This window comes from Argiope bruennichi, chromosome 8 (assembly GCF_947563725.1).
Source record: "Argiope bruennichi chromosome 8, qqArgBrue1.1, whole genome shotgun sequence".
In the NCBI taxonomy this organism is placed as follows: domain Eukaryota; kingdom Metazoa; phylum Arthropoda; class Arachnida; order Araneae; family Araneidae; genus Argiope; species Argiope bruennichi.
Genome location: NC_079158.1, coordinates 55,859,933 through 55,882,885, shown reverse-complemented (window position 1 = coordinate 55,882,885; position 22,953 = coordinate 55,859,933). Strand labels below are relative to the sequence as shown.

General features: G+C 27.6%; 1 protein-coding gene across 1 annotated transcript; it reads right to left on the bottom strand.

The window, feature by feature from the left end:
- Positions 1 to 2,512: 2,512 nt before the first annotated feature.
- On the bottom strand, positions 2,513 to 22,876 carry LOC129981930 (nucleolar MIF4G domain-containing protein 1-like). The gene is made up of 15 exons (XM_056092988.1): positions 22,794 to 22,876; positions 20,594 to 20,897; positions 19,908 to 20,049; positions 17,570 to 18,212; positions 15,906 to 15,976; positions 14,616 to 14,744; positions 13,796 to 13,920; positions 13,493 to 13,586; positions 8,215 to 8,314; positions 6,616 to 6,743; positions 6,273 to 6,389; positions 4,899 to 5,032; positions 4,634 to 4,798; positions 3,722 to 3,853; positions 2,513 to 2,834 (listed from the first exon to the last, which is right to left on the bottom strand). Exons 2-15 carry the CDS (start codon positions 20,891 to 20,893, stop codon positions 2,553 to 2,555), a joined length of 2,562 nt encoding a protein of 853 aa, XP_055948963.1. The 5' UTR covers positions 20,894 to 20,897; positions 22,794 to 22,876; the 3' UTR covers positions 2,513 to 2,552.
- Between the last annotated feature and the right edge of the window lie 77 nt (positions 22,877 to 22,953).

The window sequence follows — 22,953 nt, the reverse complement described above, 5'->3', positions numbered from 1 at the left end:
TTATGACTGACTATGATTTGAGACTGCCGGCCTTTTATAGTTCCCGGGAGGCGGGCCGAGAAAGTTTTGGACCAATCAGGCTTATCTCAGTTCCTATTGGCTGAATCATTACCATTCTTGAAATTTCCAGTAATATATATTTTCTCGCCAAATGGTCGCCAAGCTCTGAGGTTACTGACGCGGCATCCGATAAGCACTCAACAGTTTTACGATCAGTTCTGTTGGGTGCTTGCTGATCAGGTGCCGCGTTCATTCCTTCTGCTGAATTCTGTCTAAACACTTTGTGTGCTATGGTTGTTAGTGCTATCGATTACTACTTGTGAGTTACTGTGTGCTGTCCTGTCTTCGTCTCGGCTGTGCATTTGTCGTCTTTGTGTATTCGTGTCTAATAAAAGTGGTCGTTCGTTATGGAGGCCTGCTAATTGTTTTCACACCATACATCCACTACAAGCGAAGCCGGTGACTTTAGGACTCAGTCGAATTGAAATTCCGTAACTATATATATATATATAATATAATATCCCAGGAGAAGAAAGAGGATGACATATATAAATGTGATGAATTTTGACTAAATTATTGCAAAACTTTAGATTTAAAAAATCTATTTTTGTACCTTAAATGTGTCTCTCAAACTTGACAATTTCATAGAAGTCTCATACCTGAGACATGATTTTTCAAAATCTTTTTCTACTGTAACTCTCAAACGAGGTATGCAGATTTCATATGTCATACTCTGGAGAATAAAATAGAATAGCGCCAATTTCATAATGACTCGAAATAGCCCGTAATTGCGTTGACAATTGTGTAAATGTTTGGAAAATTCTGTATTATTTCTTATATGAATTAAATTTTTTTTTTTAACTTTTATTAGTTACATTACTTTCTCTAGACAATTTTGTTTATAGTATTTCAACTTTTTTGTTTCCAATTTTATCCTTATAATTGTGTTTTAAAGCGTCACAGGCTTTTGTAAATTTTTTGAATTTGAAATTCGATTAAAAAATCGAATTAAAAAAGCTTTTATTGCTTGAGATTTTTATGCAATAATGATCATAAAATGTAATTAGTCATTTTTCAGATATAGAAACCCGCCACGTTTTTGTGCATGCGTTTTGTGCATTTACATCACCCTAATAGAGCTAAGATGAAAGAAAATGTCTTAATGGGTCGGAAGTGATGATCAAAGCCTGACAAAGAATTTCAGAAACACGCATATTTTAGTGCGTGTTACTTTTCTGCAGAGTTTAATTGTTCAAAAGTGCTAGTCTTGGGATCTTAAAACGAATTATAAAAGATTTATATATATATATATTTCTCGAAATGGTCTTTGAACGTATACGGAAATTAAGCAATTATTTTTTCAAAGCCTTAATCAGGGGTGTTTGTGGGACCCCAAAAAATCCCCTGAAACTTTTACGGACTTACTACCGACATTTTGGAGTTACGAGAAGGGGGGGGGGAGAGAAATGAAAAATTACAATTATGAAGTATTGAATGACCTAATTATAAAAGTTCAATGAATTACTTTTTTTGCAAAATTAAGACCTTTGAACCCAGGTCACGTGATCGCACATCTGGTCGAACGAAGTCTCTCTCCTTTTTTTCTGCCGCGCCTACTTGCCGAAAAGAATCCAGAAGAGAATGTCCGAGAACCGGGGGAATGAGTCATAACTCGCAATAAGGAAAGAACAAAAAAGAAGTTTTTTTCCCCTTTTCACGCATTATCACTGCCTTTGGAGAAAGAAAGGAAAAGTTTTCACCACACACACTGACCTTGCGTTTTCTGCCTTCAAAGCAAACAAAATTACCCAGATCAAAATAAATAATTCATTATTATTCTTACTTCCTTTTGAACGACGATCCCCGGAATTTCCGGGTATCGAAGTTCAAAATCCCCGGAATTCCGGGGTTTCCCCGGAGCACAAACACCCCTGTTTAATGGAATTATTTGCCGATTTGAGGGGAGTGTCACGGATTGCTTGAACTCAAAGTTCTTAACACCCCCCGACATAACAAGTGAACAGTGTAATGGCATGGATTACGTAGTCAGCCTTGAACTGAGGAAAATGTAGATATCGGTTTTGTGTGATAAGCGGGTTAGATCTAGTGCACATATTCAATTTGTGTCGGGAGGACTGTTAATAACAGAAAATGCCGGTGAAGAGGTTAACGGCTAGAAGTACACTACTGGTACTTGGGCACTGCGCATTATCTCCGATTCTTTTCAATTTTTCTCTGAGCTCTCAGGAGAAAGTCTTGGCAAAAGCATTGCAAATGATCTATTCTAAAATCTTCGAAGCACCAAATGCTATCAATATGTAATAATACCTACAACTAATTGTTTTCCCAGCATTTTGTGTTGCTAATGCCCCCTCCCCCATCGATAACGATGTTATAGTTAAAAAAACGATCCTGCTTTATGTTATCAATAACGGTCATCGTTATTAGTAATATAAGAAAATGGGAGATGACGTAGAAGCGAAAATGATTCTAAAAATCAAAGACAAAAGAGTGACACAATATATACAATATTTATTAAAAAATATCTATAATCAAAAAATGCGTTTCTTAAACGAGTTCATAGCTTGTTCAGCTAATTCCACTCTGGCCTCCAACTTTGAGGCAACTTCTGGTTCCAATTTTGATTGACCTCGTAGCACGAAGTGACGCATAAAGAGCCTTAAGCTCTCTCGCAGTAATTTCAAGTTTTCTGCTTTGGCTATGCGAGTGAATGCGCGTGCGCACACTTCTTCATCATCGTTGAGTAATATGGCTAAAAGTATTTGTCTGAAGAATCGCACCATGGGTTTATTCATGTCAGAGAAATGTATCACCTGAAATGAATTGTAAATTAGCTTGAAAAACTAAATTGATCAGTTAAACATTTTAAGCCTGAGTTAGGGTCATTCCAACCATAAAACGTAATTTTGATATAAATACCATTGAAACATAAATATATTATTAAATTAGAAAATATTAGAGACAAAAAGGTTCTGCTTTGACTCAAAGGAGTCATTTACATACTCTGAGATATTTATATTCCCAATAATTATGCAAATTCTATCCAAAATGTTTATTATTATAACTTAGATTCTATAGGGAGCTATAAGTACTATATAAGGAATTTTTCAGTAATATGTCTATAAAGAATTTAAAATAAATAATGATAATGTAGATCACTTTAAAGAGAGGAGTTTAAATATCTAAGGCAATGAAATAGTAAAAATAGTTAATAATTTCAATGAAATAGTAAACATATTTAATTTTTTAAATACAATCTACTCTAATATCAAGACTGCCAAAGTTGTTAAATTTATAAGTCAGTCAGCCAGCAGTAAAACAAACTGAATCATTCTGATCTGCAAGCAAATTTGAAAACATGAAATAACAACTAAAAAAGTCCTAAGAATGATGATCAAAATGTAAACGATTTTTGTGTTTTGATTTGATTAAGTTGAAAGAGTACATGGCCTTACTTAAATTTTTTGTTTTCAATTAATTTATAATCTCTTAAATACCATAAAAGTAAATAAAATTCAAGGTTTGAAAAAATGAAGTCATACAAAGTTTGAAGTAAAAAAGTCTACTCCTATTAATAATAAAACATACTTTTGTAATAATTTCCATCGAAAATAGCCAGAAAACTGATTTTTGAAATAAAACATTAATAATTAAATAAAATAAGATTTTTTTTGTCATGAGATATGAAAGGAAATGTTACCTTTAAGACTGATAGTGGCAAGGCTCCAGATGAAAACAAAAAACTCAATAAGCCAGACAGATTTTTCATTTGGCGAGGTTTCATGTTAGAAAATTCTTTGAACTTATCCCACAATGCAAACTGTAAGCATATCTATAAAAATATATAGAGAAAGGTAATGAAAAGACGGAAAAAAATTATGATACTGTCTCAGAACACAAAATTGTGTTCAAATAAGAATTATATGATGCCAAAATTGAATATACATTTAGCCATTTGAATTTATGAATTTGATTTGCATGATTGGACCTTTATTTTAAGATACAAGGATTATAATGAGATATCTTTCATAATCTTAAACTATGATCGGGTAATGAAAACTATTCGACCCTCAAAGTTTCCCTAGATTTTAGATGAAATCTAATCCAAAATCCCAATCTTGAATTAAATGAAAGTAATGATAAAACAGAATTTAGTTTTTTAATTGTTATCATTTATTTATTCAATCTTCATAAACATAATATTCACTTTTTTTTTTTGCTTAAAAATTAATTTCAAAAGACCTCTTTTATTATCTACATAATTATTATATTGGCACAACTTTGTCAGTCTTAGCCTTTGTACCATAAAAAGATGACTCACTCACACACTCAACAATATTATAATTAACTAAAAATGACAGAAATTTCATGGCAGGGGGGAATAAAACACAATAACAACATAGGAAATGCAGGAATGGCAATAGTTACATAGCATACTTTATGTTTTTGTTTTCAGAATAGAATAAGAATGAAAAGAAGTCAATTAAAATTCACTTTCCAGTAGAATAGAGTTTGTCATCAGAATGGCAACAATTATTGTTTAAATTAAGAGTCATCTTGCTTCTTGGAATCATCAAGTTTATAATGAGTGGATCTTAAGAAAAATAATTACCTGATGTTTTCTGGCAAAATTGCAAAACTGCTTGGCTAAATGAGCATAAAAAGGGTTGAAATTCTTTTCTTGCAATGCACAATGAAGTATTACATGAATAATTTCTCTTTCTTGCTGATTTTTTAGATTTAGTTTAAGCAGCTTTTCAAAGGCATCCATGTAATCCTAATAAAATTTAAACATTAAAGCATTATAGATATTTCTATAGCGGTTTTATTAAAAAATTTTTACAAAGAAACTTATTTACGAGCATTCATTACTTTACCTCTGCTGTCATAATTATGCAAAATATAGTTTTCCTGACATCAGTGTTCATATGTTGTTTTCGAGCTAATTCAAGGACCTTTTCACTCACTTCTGTTTTGAGATTAAGTTGGTTTCCTTTAACAGCTTGTACCTCTAAAAATAAGATGAGTGGCTTTTAAATATTATCATAAATAAGTTTTAAAAATTATTTTAAAATTTTATTTAACAGCTACTCTTTTAATTCTTACATAGAACACACAATTAATTGATTGCAGATTGTAGTCTAAAATGGATATAGTTTTGATATAAGCATTGAAATAGTTAATTTTTAAAACATGTAAGTAAAAAAAAAAAAAAAAAAAAAAAAAATGTCAACAATAATTAAAAGTTTGAAGAAGAGATTCCACTAAAGTACTATTTAAAGGATGAGTTTATTTTTATTTGCAGCCAGTGCTGATAAGCGTAGTAAACTTTGTATAAGAAAGTTGCTTAATATCTTTGTTTTCTTTTAGAATACTAAACAATGCCTTCAATAATTCAGATACAATTTCTTATAACCAATACCTTTGATCTTTATCTTTACCTACACTGTTGATACTGTTATATCTTTTAATATGATAAAAAAAAAAAAAAAAAATCAGAAAATTTTCATGAAGAATGACAACACTTTATTTTTTCATTAGTTTGAGTTCAACTTATAGGTCAAAATTTTTTTTTTAATATAAAAGCGCATGCTGATGCTTAGGCAATATTCTCACTGCACTATAATTTTAGTCAAGTTGGAAAAACCAGTTTGTTATTTTTCTACAATCTGACGAAAATAAATGAATACAATTTTGTTAGATCAGATATATTTATACTAATTTTGACTATCTCCATGCAAAATAAAAGATACTAAAGCAAAAATACTTCTTTGGAAGTATGAAAACTAGAAAAAAAGAAAAAAGAAAAGAAAAAAGCAGATAATATCTATGTTTCTGTTGTTGAAAACTGTCTTTATCGATAAAGAATCCTCTAAAGTATTGGATTGCAGAAATAAAAAAAATCAAAAAAAAAAGAGAAAAGATGCAATATCTTTAATTAAGAATTTTTTTATAAAAGTTCATCCAAAAAAGCTGTTATCTTACATAAAAACAACTATTGGGATAATTTGTTTTTACATATTAAAAGGTTTTTCTTCTCAAACGATATTTAAAACATTTTTGACAAGCTGAGTATTGCAATTACTAAATCTGGAATTTATAAACAATATAGTTGTAAGCATCCAAACTCAATCAGAAATTTTAAGACAGAATCGTGAAAAGAAAAAATAGTGAAATATGAAAAATCTCTTAAGAGAATATATATAAAAATAAACCTTATTAAGTAAGCAATGAAGAAGCAATAAATTTACTTTTTGAATCATTATCATTAGAGTCTGCCCATGCTGATCCAACAATCCACCATTTTCCTTTTTCTTCAGCTTTTAGAAGATCCTCATACGATATAGCAAGTTCTTGGATAGAGCAACCTAAGATTTAGAGTAAGAAATAAAACAGGAAAAATTTATTATGGATAAACTATTTATAAATATTATTTACAATTGTAATTTAAAATTATTTAGAGAAAAAACAAGATTTTATGGCCAGAGAAATATTTTATGCATAATCAAAATTCTGTGAAAATAAAAAAAATTTACTTTTTAAAACTAATTTAGGAAAAAAAAGTTTTTTTTCTTAAAAAAAATTAATGCATACCTTTTCGAATTAGACCTCTCAAGAACTTTTTACTGTGTTCAATAATGGTAGGATCATAATCTGGTATTTTATACATATTATTATTACGTATTGCTGTTAAAGTTTCCAGCATAAATTTCACTCGTGAACTAAAATAAATACATGTGATTAGAAATGCAGAAAAATTTAGCTATTTATTTTATCAAATAAATAATTAATTGTATTTTATAACTTATAAACAAACAAATTGATTAATTCTTAGATATGTTCTACTTATTATGAGAACAAATACAACCTCATAAATACATTACAACAGTGGATTTAGAAATGGGTATAATGTAAAAGTTAAATGTTTAATAGTGATAACCTATATAGCTAATATTACACATGATATTGAAATAGTCTGCAATGTTTATTGCACTTTGAAATAATAACTATTGCTGTATACAATAGCGATTATTTCAAATAATCTCCATGTTTCTAGAAACTTGGAAGTCATACTCTACCTGACACAGTACTAGTTCTATTGATACCTCAGATGGTATATTCCATTTAGACTTAGTCAATTACTAATTACTTAATTACTTTCTTTAATATCAGTAGTAATCTGTGACAGAATTTTTTTTATACCCTGAGATTGGAATTATTCTATTCATATTTAAAATTATTTATGATTAGATTCAAAGAAGAAAAGAAAAAAAACATTTCATCGCATTTATTATTAATTCATCGCATTATAGTTACATTCATCGCATTATAGTTTAATTCAAGAGATTATTAAACTATAGGGCATTCCTGCAAATCATCTGAAATATCAATATGTATTGTTTAAAATATATTTTATGACTTTTACATCACTGGAAATCACTAACTGTAACACAATATGGATGACTACATCAACATTTTACAAATATTTCCAAAGTCAATAATGTATTGGCTGTGATTATATGGCTGCTATTAAATTCCAAATTCTTACATAAATTCAAAGAAGTAGTAGTGATTTATTTCTGAACTAAATATGATGAAATTAAATTCATATTTTCATATAATTAAACATAATATAGCTATCTTAACTACACAAAAATACACTTAACATGTCTTCTTATATATTAGAAATGTAGATTCAAAACACGCAGAAACATTCAAATATTCTTGATATAAATTATTAATAAATGGGTTTTAGATGGCTTTAAAACTATGATTCCTTTAATTCAGTAGAAATTTCAGTAACATGGTTTGTTATCTAAATGTATCATACTTTAATTTTTTAGCTACCTTTTGACCAATATTTTTTATATATTTAATGATGGGTGTCTCCATTTCAATTACAAACTAACTTCTAATAACTGTTCCATGGTGAAGTCAGAATATCTTCAGGTGGTTGACTTCACTATTAATGAGTTTAACATTACTGGAGAGCTTTTCATTCTTTACTGCATGCAGACAACATTTTTTAAACTTATGTAAGAGTATATCAATAAAATTAGTGCATTTTGTGGTCATTCTACATTATATTTCAATAATAAAAGAATTTTTTTTTTAAATCTAATGTTTATTTCTTCATTTATTTTGCATATATGCAACGAAAATTGTCTTCAATAAAAACTGTTAACTACTTACTCATTTTGATCCTGGTTAAAAGCAGCAGCTTTGGCTTGAATGGAAAATACCAATTCTTTCAATTTCAAAGGATCATCCTTCCTCAGGACAAAACCAATATCTGGAAGAAGAAAAAGACATTGATTCAAATAAATATGTTAAAAACAATGCAAAAAAAAAGCTTTTTATGTAAATTGAATGCTTATAAAATTTAATGCTAAATGCACTCAGTTGTTATTATCAAGTATAATAAATAGAATAGGAACAGCCACAATCATGACTTTTGACCAAATTGCAGTGACAATGTTTTTACTGTATATTTAATTACATTTTAAACAAAAATAATATTTAAAAAAACTGATGGATTAAAGAATATTTATCCCAAATATTTCTCACACTGGGGGGGGAGGGGGGTGACTTCAGATATGAGAATCAAAAGCTTCTAGTATGATGATTGGTTCTAGCGAAGCTGATCAGTACATAAATAATGTGGGGTTGGCTAACCCCTACCGATAACAGAATGTGCCTACCATGAGAGGGAACATACTGTGGCCAGTGATGGTCCTTAGGACTCAACTTTAGCTCCCATCAAAGTTGTTATGACAGTCTGATCATTTAGATTTTTCCATGTGTTTTAGTGATAGGAAGAAGTAGTCAATGTATGGTTATCCAAAATATTTAATTAAATAAAAAGCAATCATTTTTTTAAATTATTTATTTGAAATAACTGACTAAATTTAAGGTAAATAACATTTTATTGGTAAAAAGACAATTGAAATGGGGGAAGAAAAACTAAATATATTTTCAAATTTAAAACTGTATTTAAAAGAATACCTGAAAATTTCTAATATAAGAAGACAATATTCAATACATATTTTAATAGAATTCACTACAATTAATCATTGTAATTTTTGGATTATATTTGATGTCTTTGCAGGAATAATAGTTTATCTAATTCAAATTCTGTCACAGGCAACAGGAAATATATAAACATGTCTTTTTTCCATATATCTCAAATATCAAGCTTTGCAAAGTGGTATTAAACAATTTAATTAATAGGTACAAATGAATAAAATTATAAAAACAATTCTTAATCAAAATGTAATATTAATAATAATAATAAAAAAAATACAGTTTACTATTCTCATGAACACTAAAAATATGGTGATTTACAGGGTGCGTAGTGATAAACTGCTACAAAAATTAAGTAATTTTAAGCCCTTTTTAAGCACCTTAGTATAAGTCTGCATATGTAAACTGCATATTTTCTAAGCATAGTATTTTTTTTTTCTGTTTTATAATAATGCATAATTTTTATTGAAAATTTTTTTAATTAATTATAAATGCTTATTTTTAAAATTTTAATATTTATTTCTTATTTGCACATTTTCTATAGTAAAATTATACCTTTTTAGATTTGATAAAAGCATAGAAATGATCATAAAAATGGAAAAAAAAAACTATTAACACCAAAAAAAAAATTGTAAATTTTATAAGATTAACAATAAAGATCTGTGAGCTTTTTCAACATTTCTTAAAATAAAAGTAAAATATCAGATAGATACATCATTTCTGAAAATTCCGAATAAGATGTTGAAGATCAGCATGACCACAAATTTTGTATTTGATTTTTATATAAACAACAACAACTGAGATCCAACATGGCTAGGATGGAATGAGTATTAAGTAATCATTTTAAGTAGTACTCATTCTATTAAGTAATTTTATTTGCAATCTTATAAAACTAAATACAAAAGCATTCCTATGGCTATCATCATACAATTGGCCAAAATGCCATGAAAGTGATAGAACAATGCCATGTCCTACATAAGTTTTTTTAAATAATTTTTAATAGAAAATAATAGCAGCGTTCACAAATGATTGGACTAAAAAGAAATTGTCTTATCGCTTCGTATTTCTAAAGTGCAGTAAAAGTCTTTTTTGAATGTTTAGCGTTACTAAACTTTAATGAAAACCTGCTTTTTAATCTATAAGCCAAAATTCTTACTTAAAAAAATTGCAGAAGAAATTATACATATAGTTTCCGAAAAAATGAAAAGGCTTTGACAAGTCCTAGTTTTTATAAATAGCAAAAACAAGTAAAATAGAAATCGGCTTTGTAGTTAGCAGTAAAACGGAAATAAATCAGCCACAGCGTCTCCTCAAAATTTTCTAGCATATTGCCAGGAAATGTTTTGTGTGGCATTGGATAGTAGTTACGGAATGTTAACACTAGGCGTGAATTAAATATTTTTATCTATCGTGTGATCGTTGGCAAATGTTTTGGGATTAATCTCTGGCATGCGGTTAAAAGTATCCGAAAAACGAATTTGACTCATTCTTCTTAATTGATTAAAACAAAAATTTGACTCAAAACTACACTTATATTCACAAAATTACATACCAAATTTGCTATATTTATGTCGCTATGTTTTTGAGTTTTCGCGTTTACATATTTCTTAAGTACAGACGGACATATGATTGGACCCTTGTTGGATTTGGCGCAAAATTTGATAGATGTTTAAAAAATAGATATTAAATCTGTATGCTAAATTTTAAATATCTAGCTCTCTTCGTTTTGTATTTACCATGCTAACTTATATTCGAACAGTAAGACAGACAAACAGATTTCCTCTGAACGAATGTTCTTGAAAATTTGATCGGAATCTACGCGTTTGGTGTGAAGACTGTATACCAAATTACATCCATCCAACGCAAAGTGTTTTTGTGTTATCTTTATCACAGACGGACATTTCCCGAAAAATGTGTTTTCGAATTCAAGGAGGTACGAAATGTGAAGATTTATTATAAATCTCGAGTTTCAATTTTTTTGGCGATTGCAATATTTTCTCTAAATTTTGCATACGAAAAAGTAAAAATACCAATTGAAGCATTAAAAAAATATATTTCTTGAAGCCAGCGCGAGACAATATATCGAATTGCTTCAAAATTTAACAAAACTTATCAAATGAATTTTATTAACAAACAAGCTTTACAATTTTTTTTAAAGTTTAAATAAAAGAAAAGAAAACATAAATTTTATCCCTTTTACTACAATTTTAACAGCTGCAGAATAATGTGATTCAACGATTCAAAGAAGCGCTATCATTTTGAATTTCATTATAATAAAAATCTTTGTGTCCAATTATTTCTGAGCTGTAAACAATAGTTTCTGAGTTAATAAACTGTGTCCAATAATTTCTCAGAAATTATTTTTTAAAAATTACATTCAAACAGACAAAATTTTCCTAAAGCTATTCTTTTTTAACCTTTAAAACGGTGTTAATATAATTTTTATGCGATAATATGCCTTGATGTTATGATGAAAACACATTAAAATTCTATTTTTTTCAAATTAAACTTCGAATTAAAAGGTTGAGAATTCCGTTCTTAGTGTGCCTCTAATGCCCAAAAAAATAACTTCCCAAATTTCATGCTCCTAACTTCAATGGCTTAATGCTGGGCATTGCTCAGGACAAGACTTTTATATAAACAGATATTTTATTGGGAAAAAATTTCTATAAAAGTTATAAAAAGAAAAAAAATTATTATAAAATAATAAAACCTAAATCCTTAAAAAAAAAAAAAAAATCTAAAAAACCTTTTTTTAATTAAAAAAATTTTTTAAGGAATTTTTTTTTTTTTTTTTTTTTTTTTTTACTATTTAAGTACCAGATACAGCAGTTCCTTTTTTTCTTAGTGAAAACAAAACAAACCAAACAAACAAATATGGTAAGATTAGTCCAAGAAATAAAAATGTTCAAATGGGTGGGGACATTCAAAAAATATCGTGGAAGATCATTGAAAATTAAAGGCTAAAAGCCTAAAGTTAAAATTTCATCAAACTAGATTTTAAGCAATTGACTAACGTAATTACGTACCGCAATGAATTACAATTCAATATAGCACAGTTGAATACCTGTAGTAGGTCGTTCAAGCGAAATATGACATAGTACGCATTTCGCACCGCCCCTTCCAAATAACTATTCTAGTATTTTAATAAATAGCAATGCACATTTTTGAAGAAAAAGGGATAGGGGGGAGAATCCCTGAAAAAAAAAGGAGGGAGGAGAAAGGAAGGGATAAAAAAGAACCATTAAGTGTTATCTTAATAAGTGCTAGAACCCCTGGAATACTTCTTAGAATTCTTCCCCTTTGTTGGTTTTCTTTTTTTATACATTCGGTAAACAAGCTTTTATGATCATGATTTCGAATTATTATATTCAACTTGTGGGGAAACAAAAGAAAACAAAAAGCTTTCTCCACTTCCAGAAAATTAAGCCCTTTTTAAGGACCTTTTACGAAAATTAAGCACTTTTAAGGTGCTTAAAAATGGTTTTTCAAATGTAAACACTTTTCATGACGCTACACACCTGGATTTAGCATTAATTAATTTTTTTAAAATTTCAACATTGAAGTTAAAGTGGTCTTTTCACTTTCCTGTCATATAATATCATTTATGGGGAAATGGTATTTAAAAAGAATGAAAAGGACATTGAAGAATTTTGTAAAACTTTTTCCTTTCAAATTTTTAGATAATAATACGCAAAAAGAACTCAGAAAATCAATTTGATATAAAATATTAAATTAATGCTTGTTAAATAGCAATCTTAAATTTAATATATATATTTTTGTAATTAAAACTTTGGATATAATTTTCATATTTGCTCAATGAAACTAAATCTTTTTCTTTTTCCTTTCTTGTGAAAAGCAGGGAAAAAAAAAAAAAAAAAAGATAAGAAAGAACCATAAGACAATTTATGTGCCTGTCAAAAGGTGGAAATCAATAAAATCAATCTAAATAAGAGTTAATTTTATGATCTCTCTGATTTTCTCTTTCTATGATATTGCTACTTGATTGTTTCTCAGTTTTTGTGTAGTTAAATTTTGAAAATGGGTAGAAATACACAATTTTGTACCCATTTTGAAATCACACAAGAACAATTTTGGGATAAATCTAAAAAATTTTCAATGTGATCAGATACTGAATTCGAAACTCTTTTCTACAGTTCCATAACAATTTTTTTAATATATATTTTGGAATACTTTTTATAGCAGGTAAATAGTAAAACAGACTTCAAGTTGCAGGAATATCAAAAGTTGAAAAAAATAAGTTAACACTAATTATTGCTCCATTGATAAACACATTTCATTTTATTTTTACAGGAAATTTGACATTTATCATATCATACAAATATGATTTTAAATTGCCTTTCCTTTTCAATTTAAAAGGAAAAGAAAGAAAAACAGTACGAGATATCCTCAGCGCTTTCATTTGTGAGAATTCTAAAGTACTTACGTTTTAACAAAAGTTGTATAAGCTCGATATCTTTAGTGCTGAATGATTCAATTAGGATATGGAATATATCAAACATTAGTGTGGAATGGGTTACCTGCAAATAAACAGCATTATAAATGTTACACAAAATATTTATTGATTTAAAAATTGTGTTCCTTTTTTGTCCAAATATAGATTATATAAAATATAGAACTTTAAAAATTTTCTTTATGCTCATCAGCAACAAATTTTTAACTAAGAAAATTATCACATTTAAAATGGATGAATGCAAATTAAAAAATAAAATAAATATCGAGGACATACCTTAAAGTTATACAAATGAGACAAAAATATTAGCACATTATTGCATTCTTTCTCTTCACCATAATTTTCAGGCTTCTTGAAAAGTTCTCCTAATTTTTCCACAATGTGCTGCAAAAAATATGCACCTAAAAAGCAAATAATAAAGCAAAATCAATTGATATATAGAAGAACAACAATTATACATAGCATACTTCTAATTACAAAGATATGTTTGAAATGTTTGATAAAAAGCAATACATCTAATGACAGTAGCAAAGAAAGTTGAGAATAAATTTTTAAAAATTAACCATAAAAATTCCTTTATAAAGAAATTCTAAAAGTTTATATTAATATTACATACATCTGTAGGATCCTATTATATTTTCATAGACATAGATGCTTGCGGCATTCATAACTTGACAAATTTTTTCACATTAAAAAAAAAAACAATTGTTGAAAAACATCTTGCATGAGAAAATTGTAAGTAGATTGTTTAAAAATGACCACTATATCACATTCATTTTTTTTTTCTTTTTTAGTTTATATAGAATGAGTCAATCACTTTATATCTAGTAATTAGATTACAAATTTTTCTACCGGAGATTTAAAAATATCCATTTTTCAAGCTTTGCAGAGTTTGATGTGCTTACAATGAAATAGTTTCTTTATCACACTTGTAATAAGATTACAGATTATACAAATTAAAATAGGAAACAAATCTGATGCTATGCTACCTATTAGATAAATAAAAATGGAAATTTTAATATATTTACATTATGCTAAATATATACAAGAAATTTAACATAGTTCCTTTTAATTTTTAAATCAAACAATACCTTACCAATTTCTGGTCCCACATTAGCATGCAATAAAGCAATTAACATAGCTTGTTCCATTATAAGTCGAGGAGGAGTCAAGGATGGTGTGAATAAGAGTTCAGACATCAAAGAAAAGAGAGTCTCGTTCATATCTAAAATTTTCAAAGAGATATATTTTACATAAAATCTTCATTAGTATTAACAGATTTTGTTTCTTCATAAAAAAAAAAAAAGTAAGCTTATAATAACATATTATCTTGTAAACATCCTGAGTTGTAAGGATCATTAAATAATTTGATGACAATTTTAGCAAGTTAATTCCAATTTATAACTATTCAACTGAATATATATCTGAAAAAGATATTTGACCATTTATTATATGTTGAAAAATGATAATACTGATGACTTGAAATAAAATACTATATAATATTATGAATAAAACTGTGCTTTATCCCTAAAAATTTTAATAATAAAACAGTGAAACATATGTAATTGAATATAAGGCATGCCAATAAAGACAGATATTTTAAAGCCTAAAAAACAGTATGTTATATATCAGGAAGAAATAAACAGGATGATTCCATCTAGAAGATTAAATATTAAAATTTACTTTGTTAACAGGGATTACTCAAGATATGATCTGAAGATTGGCGCTTTTGTTGTACAAGCTTTTCACAAAACAAAATGACTGTAAAATGTTATTAAAACTAATTTTAAATTATGCAAATAAATATTTTTTAAACATAAAATTAATGAAGTATTATAAAATAAATATGATAATAAAAAATATGAGGTGTGCATGATACAATTATAAGATGCAACAACATAAGATAATATTTTCTGAAACCTGAGAGTATTGCTATATGAATTTTTTAAAATGTACCTTCTAATCATGCCATTAAAATGAAAATAAACAATATTAACAAATTACTAGCATTAACAAAACAGGTAATACATAAAAAGGAGAAACAAATATTTGTGTGCAATAGAAGATATTGCAAGCAAGTAACAAAAAGGTCTTTATATCCATTATATACACACTCCAGGCATCCATTTATATACACACTCAAACCATTTGATTGCAAATTATGTTTACAGTATTTTAATTTATATATGTTTTATGTTGTGATGAATAAATTTTACAAAACAGATTGCAAAGTTTTTAAATTTCCATATTTTGATTCATCTTATACAAATAATAAATGAATAATAAAAGTAATCCAGAAAATAAGAATTTTCCAATTAGTAATTAAAGTACTACATATTTATCAACAATTTTTTATAGAAGAAAGCATACAATAAAATACACTCACCATTTCGACTGTTTTTCATATACATTGCTTCTATCTGATGACATATGCTTTGAAGATTTGATTCACTTAATCTACAAAAAGGATAGTTAAAATTATGTAATAAAAATAAGGAGACATTTATAAATATTTTTCATACTATCAACAATATTTCAAATTAGATAGTTATTTCAAATTTCAAATTTAAACTTGCATCAAATCAAATTTTTTCTTACAAACCAAGATTTTATCGCACAGGGGGAAAAAAATTAAGTTATACAAGAATTGAAAATTAAAGCTATAAGAATAAATAAATTAAAAAATTGCAGGAAGATAAATTTTTTATTAGATCCCAGTTATCAGTTTAGTCAATTCCGAACATAGAATTACGTAATTTTAAATCAATAAACTTCATTCAAATATACTCTGAGAATTTATTTCTTTTAATTATGGTATAAAACTACTACAAGGGTATAAACCTATTACAAAATTTAAAAAAAAAAAAAAGAAAATCACCTTGTATAAGAATCCAACAATAATTTTAAGCAATTCAGGATATTAATTTTGTACATGTTTATACATGCAAACAAATATTTTCAAACAATCTCATGAGCAAAATCAAAGAATAAATTAAAAAATAATAAAATTCATTTATTTTTTTATTGTATTATTTCAAAGTGTCTTTTAGTTTTTCTCGATGATTATAAAACAAAACAAAGCAGTTTGCTTTTTTTAGAAGAGATTTGTATAATATATGTTTATATTTGCTGATAGTTGAAAACGAGAAAGTAAAGATATCAATGTAGCAAACGACTTTTCATTTTATTCTTCAGGAATTACGTTTAAGTATAAGTATGCACATTAACATGTGAGAAATGAAAAATGGCTAAAGAGAATGGCTCATAGAATCTATAATTTTGGCAAGTAGTCCAGCTATCCAATAATTTGTCCCTAAAATCTTTATTAATAGAGTCTTGAGAGGGACTTTCTCACTCCAAAACTTTATATGCATTTTCATTTAATTAGAATAAATAATGTTTCATAACTCACATAGCATCCAGTCAATCAATAAAAAATATTTTAGATCCTGCCTTAACATTGATAATTAAATTGCTCTAAGATAAGACAAAATTTGAGAAATATAATGAGTTTATATATTCACACACACACAAACAAAAACATTGGGTACATACAAACCACAATCATGCCAGAAGATGCAAAGAAATGCCTTTTTCTATAAAATATTTATATAAATTTTCACTTATGCTATATTTTTATCGATTTTCTAAATGTTTAAAAATCATTCATTCATTGACATTTTTTTCATAAGATAAGCTTTATAAGTCATTACTTTTTGGATTTGATGGACGGAAGCTTCTAGAATCAAACCAGAAGAATGATATACCTTTACTAGCTCATTAAAGAGCTGTTAGAAAAGTTTAACACAAGCAAATTAAGAAATATAACAGCATTAAAATAAAGTAATTATTCAAAAATTCAATACAAAACTAATATATACTTATTCTTTTTTGAAATAGACTAATTTCTTTAATAATAAAATACTTCATAGATTTTCACTATTTTCTTAACATATTTTTTTATAATGAAATTTTAATATATTTTTAATCAATTCTAGAAATCCCCCCCCCTTTTTCCCTTCTAACTTCTACAAAGATATATTTTTATACCTGTTAAGTAATCCTTTCAATTGTCTTTTTATTCTCATACAATCTTCATTCTCCAATTCATCTGAGCTTTTATTTTCTTTCCGTAACTTAGGGGGTATGTACTTAGATGGATTAGCTTCTGAATTTTTTATAACATTTCCAAACTCATCCCTCAAACGTCCATAAATATCCTCCCATATTTTTGGCTTTTTCCTCTTTTTATTAGATAGCATTTTTGCTTCGTCTTCATTCTCTTTTTCATCAGATAACATTTCAGTTTCTTCTTCATTCTCTTCATCAGATAACATTTCTGCTTCATCCTCTCTCTCTTCTTCATCAGATAACATTTCTATGTCTTCATCTTCATTTTCATCAGACTCATTTTCCCCAAAATCTTTTTCAGAATCTAAATTTTCTTCATTTTCTGAATCAAAATCAAGATCATCTTCATCTCCTTCACTACAACTTCCTTCCACTATTCCTTCTTTTTCTCTCAAAAGCTCAGTGAGAGTTCTCTGTTTTGGAACAGGACGTTTAGCTACATCTGATTCTGATTTTGCATTGACTGCTTCTTTTACAGTAGCTAAATCTTCTTCTAAACCAATTTCATCATCAGATAAAATAGCACTCCCACCCTCTTTCGATTCAATCACATCAAGAAGATCTAACCATGAATAAAGGATAAAAATAAACTATTATGAAAATATTTGTTTTGATAATAATTTTGAGGTTTCTTGTGAATAGAATAACAGTTTAATAAAAGAACCATTTAATAAAAGAAAATCTTTATTGAATGCAAAAAAAAAAAAAAGCAAGGGGATAATATAATAATTTGAAGCTAATTAGGATCAAATAACGTGTTTAAGATAACTGTTGCAGGGGGGGGGGGGAATATGTGGGTTTTGGAGGGAGGGGGGGGGGGACTGTACAAAGGATAGATTAATGCTTCTCTATTTGACATTTCATTTTTGAAATTTATTTCAGGAAGAAAGCTAGTTTATAGTAATCAAAAATTCTCTAAACATAAATTTTAATAAATTTTACAATGCAATAAATAAATAAAACTCGCTTCTATAATTATATATAAATTGTTATATTTACAAAGTAGTAAAAAAATAAAAAATAAAGTATAGATTTTTGCTTTCAAATGAAATACATATGATTTCAATTTGCATATAATTCAGTTTGAGTTTACAAGCAAATTTATCAGGAACGTAAAAAAAAAAAAAAAAAAAAAAATTACCAAACAAATTAAACTTTCTTAGATTTAAAATCTGAGAATTTTGTTGAAAAACTATTTTTCAGAACTAAACTTTTTGCTGTGTATTTTTGGTATCACGTAGTTTTATCCAAAACCGATAAATAGCTTTATTTACTTCAATATTCTAAAAATTATGCTTCATGTACAAAATTTATATTTAAACTTTTTTTAGCATAGTGTTGTTTGTTGTAAAATATTGGGGGAAAATTACAGGCTGTGCATTTGAAACACAATACTATACTCATGCCCAAAATGAAGATCACAAACATATTTCTCAAAATAATTCTAAATTTCTACAGTATAATTGATATAATTTGTATTTTATATATTTTAAAGAATCAACAACACAATTTTAACCTTCAGTTTAGGAAAAGAAGTTATTTAGCATTAGTTTTTAGTTAGACAGGACTTAGTTATCATTTAAGCATCTAGGATTTTTTCCTGCAGTTTTATGAATATTGCATTAAAATAAACAAATTAGCCTGCATGCAATGAGAAATAGTTCTCATAATTATTTAGATGATTCTTTGAGATGGAGAGTCACTGGCAGGCTTGAAGTTAGTCAATTTCAAGTGGAAATAGTTCAATGGTTACAAGTGGCACAAAAAGACATATCCAGGCTGCAGAAAAAAAATTCCAAACAAGTGGTACTGTCACTAGGAGTTAAAATTTTAAAACCAGTTTTCTGATATCCAGCAAACTTTAAAGTAAAATCCATTAAAATTACAATCAAAAAGCGATTCAAAAATTATTTATCTTTACATATGCAAGATTTGGATTAAAATGTCATCATAAATATGTCAATATTGTTTTCAAAGGAGCTGAGGTGAGAATGGACTAAAATAACAACTGTAATTGTTTCACTAAAATTAACAAATTTAATAATTAACATAGGGGAAAAAAGTAGTGCTACTTCAATAAAGAATTATGAGTTGAAATCGGCGCTTTTAGGAATTCCAGAAAATTGGTAATTGTTAGCTAAAATTTATTTTTCTGTCATTTATTGGTATATAAAATTATAAAAATGTCTATCAAATAATATTAAGAAGCTTCTTATTCGAAAATTTGATTTTAGTTAAAACATTCAAAAAAGGATACAATCAAGTCCTTCATCTTTAAATGCAGATGGCAATTTCTTCTTCTTCTTTTTATTTAATTTCAGTAATTTTTCCATTCTTTTTATTGTTTTCTCTTCTTCTTTATTTGCTTCAAACAACTGCTTCTTTCTTATATTTCCAATCTGAAAGAAATTTTCACAAATTATAATGCCCAATAAAAGTCCTGGAATTTGAAATTACAAATAGGAACATTCTACAGGAAAGAAATTTAGACACTGAATATATATATATGTTCCATTTAAACTTTGACAAAGAAAGAGTATGAAAGATAATTACTTCTTTTCATATTTAAAATTAATTGCGTAAACAAATTTATATTTTTTCATAAAAATTCCAAAATAATATTTCAGAACTGATTTTCAGAAAGGGTTGTATATTTTTCAAATAGAAATAAAAATAATATTACAGAAAATAAAGAGAAATAAAAATAGTAGGTACAATAGAAAAATGTTTTTATAGAAGAATTGCAGATTGTCATGCTCTCTCATTCAAATAAACATAACATATTTGTTTACATATCTGTGGATTTTCATGTAAAACCACTATCTAATTTATCCCCCCCCCCAATCTCTCTCCAAATTTCTAAAATCATACAATTCAACAATACAGAATATTGAATTATAGCATTTTAAAGGTTGAAAAAAATTACTGTATAGGAAAACTTACAGTATTAGATTTTTTCTGCTTTTTTTTCTTTAGACTAGATGGTGGTGTATGTTTCACAGATTTTGTTTTTTCACATTTATCAGAAAATCTCACAACTTTTTTAGTTTTGGATTTCTGTAGGAAATTTTCAGCAGATCCCTCAGAAGGATTAAGTTCTCCAGATTCATTAGAAAATTTGGCAGCTCTCTTATTTTTGGATTTCTGAACAAAATCTGCACCGGAATCATTAGAAGATCGATTTTTTTTGCGTTTTGACTTTAGTCTTTCCACAGCTTTTCTTTTAAATGGCCTTGCAGGCATAATCCTGGAAAAAAAAAATGAATAATTTGAAGTTTACATTAGTCAAATGGCATTACTCTATTATTAAACACTACTATCTTATACAGTGAGTAAAAAAAGTTTCCGTACGGAAAACTAAAATAAAAATAAACTAGCATAATTTCTAATCTTTGCTTTTTATCTTTATAAACTACTTATATATTGTTAATATGAGTCTTTAAAAGGGAATTTCATAATAAATTTCTCTTTTTTACAAAACTCAGCAAGTTCGTTTGCAATTTTTAAGATAAATGAAGAAGTATCAGGCAAAAAAAGTTTCCTTATGCAATATGGAAATTCCTCTTGACATGCTCTACAACTGATCCACAGTAAATATTCGAAGTTTGATGGTTTGTCAGAGTGAAGAATATGACATAAAAACAGTTGTTCAATTCCAATGTTTCGCTGATCGTCTTAAAATGGAAATTCAGAAATCCATTCAAGAGTTAGTGATTCGGTTGCGAAAAAATAGATTTATGAAAAAAAATCAGTGAAATGATTTACAAACCAAAGTCTACAGTGCAGTACATTATTGAAAGATACTGTGATGTGTAAACATTTGAGGACAGAGATCTATCTGGAAGAATTAATTACAACATTAAATTCACATCTTAAATTGTGAGAAATGTCATTAAAAAAAGTTATAATGGATGTGGGGCCCTTAAGAAGCCTGTTATAAGCCTCTGCTACAGAAAAAGCGTCTCGAGTTTACAAAGAAGCATATAAGCAAGCCTCTATCTTTTTGGGAATCGGTGCTTTTTAGTGATGAATCAAAATTTAATATCCGTGGGTCAGATGGTCGAGTTATGATCTGGAGGGAATCAAAACAGCATATGTTACTTAAGAATTTATGTGGAACTGTGAAGCATGGTGATGGTTGGAATATGGTATGGGGGTGTATAAGTGCTGCTGGTGTTGGATATTTATGTTTTATAAATGAAAATATGGATAGGTACATACATCTTGACATTCTAAAACAAAACATTTTAACCAATGCAGATAAATTGTCCCTTGGAATGGACTTTCCTTTTCAACAGGACAACGATCCTTAGCATATCTCCAAGATTAGGCAAGAGTAATGTCTATATAAAAAACAACTTCATAGCCCTCCCCAGTCTCCCGATTTAATCCTTATAGGACATTTATAGGAAGAAATCGGTCGTGAACTAAAAAAATATGACATAAAGAACAAGGTTGAATTCAAAAGGGTCATTCAAGACATTTGAGGTAGTATTTCTCCAGAAACAACAAAGAAACTGATGGGGGTTATGCCATAACATTTGAAAGAAGTGATAAAGGCCAAAGGAAGGCCTATCGATCATTAAATGCAAGTTGATCAGCATGAAAAAGGTTTTTCATGTACTATATAAATACCGTACGGAAACTTTTTTGTTCTTTATTAGCGGCATTTTTTTATTCTTTCAATTTAAGTATTTAATTTTCTTCATAGTTTTTCCTTTATAATATTCATAAATAATTAATGAAATTGTGTTAAACCAATTTTAAAATTTTCATTTTCATAACAAAATATTTTGTGCCAGATATTAAACATTTATTAACAGTCATAGCTTCGTACGGAAACTTTTTTTACCCACTGATTATAGATATTAAAACATAAAAAAAATTAAATTAATCCAATTCAAAAATCATGATTTCTTTCAATTAACAATTTTCTTTCAAAATCTACGAATTTATATAGTTTTTAAGTTAGATGCAATTCAGAAAAGTAACAAGCGTTTAAGAAATACATTTTTTATTCATTTGAAATTATCACAGTTAAATTAACAGCATAATGCATGAAATAAACAGTTATGAACTGTCTGACAACAAAGATTTGAATTCATATCGCTATTAACTGTTGCAAAATTGTTTGAGTACATACAATAAAAGATGAAACGGAACTTGAAGCAGAAACGATTTGTCAAAATTTCGTGCACAAAACACGTGCTGCGGCTACCACTAAAACAACAAACATAGTAGAAGTGATGAAAGTTTTTTTCTTCATAACAAAACAAGTAAATCTATAAAAATTTCTAATAAAC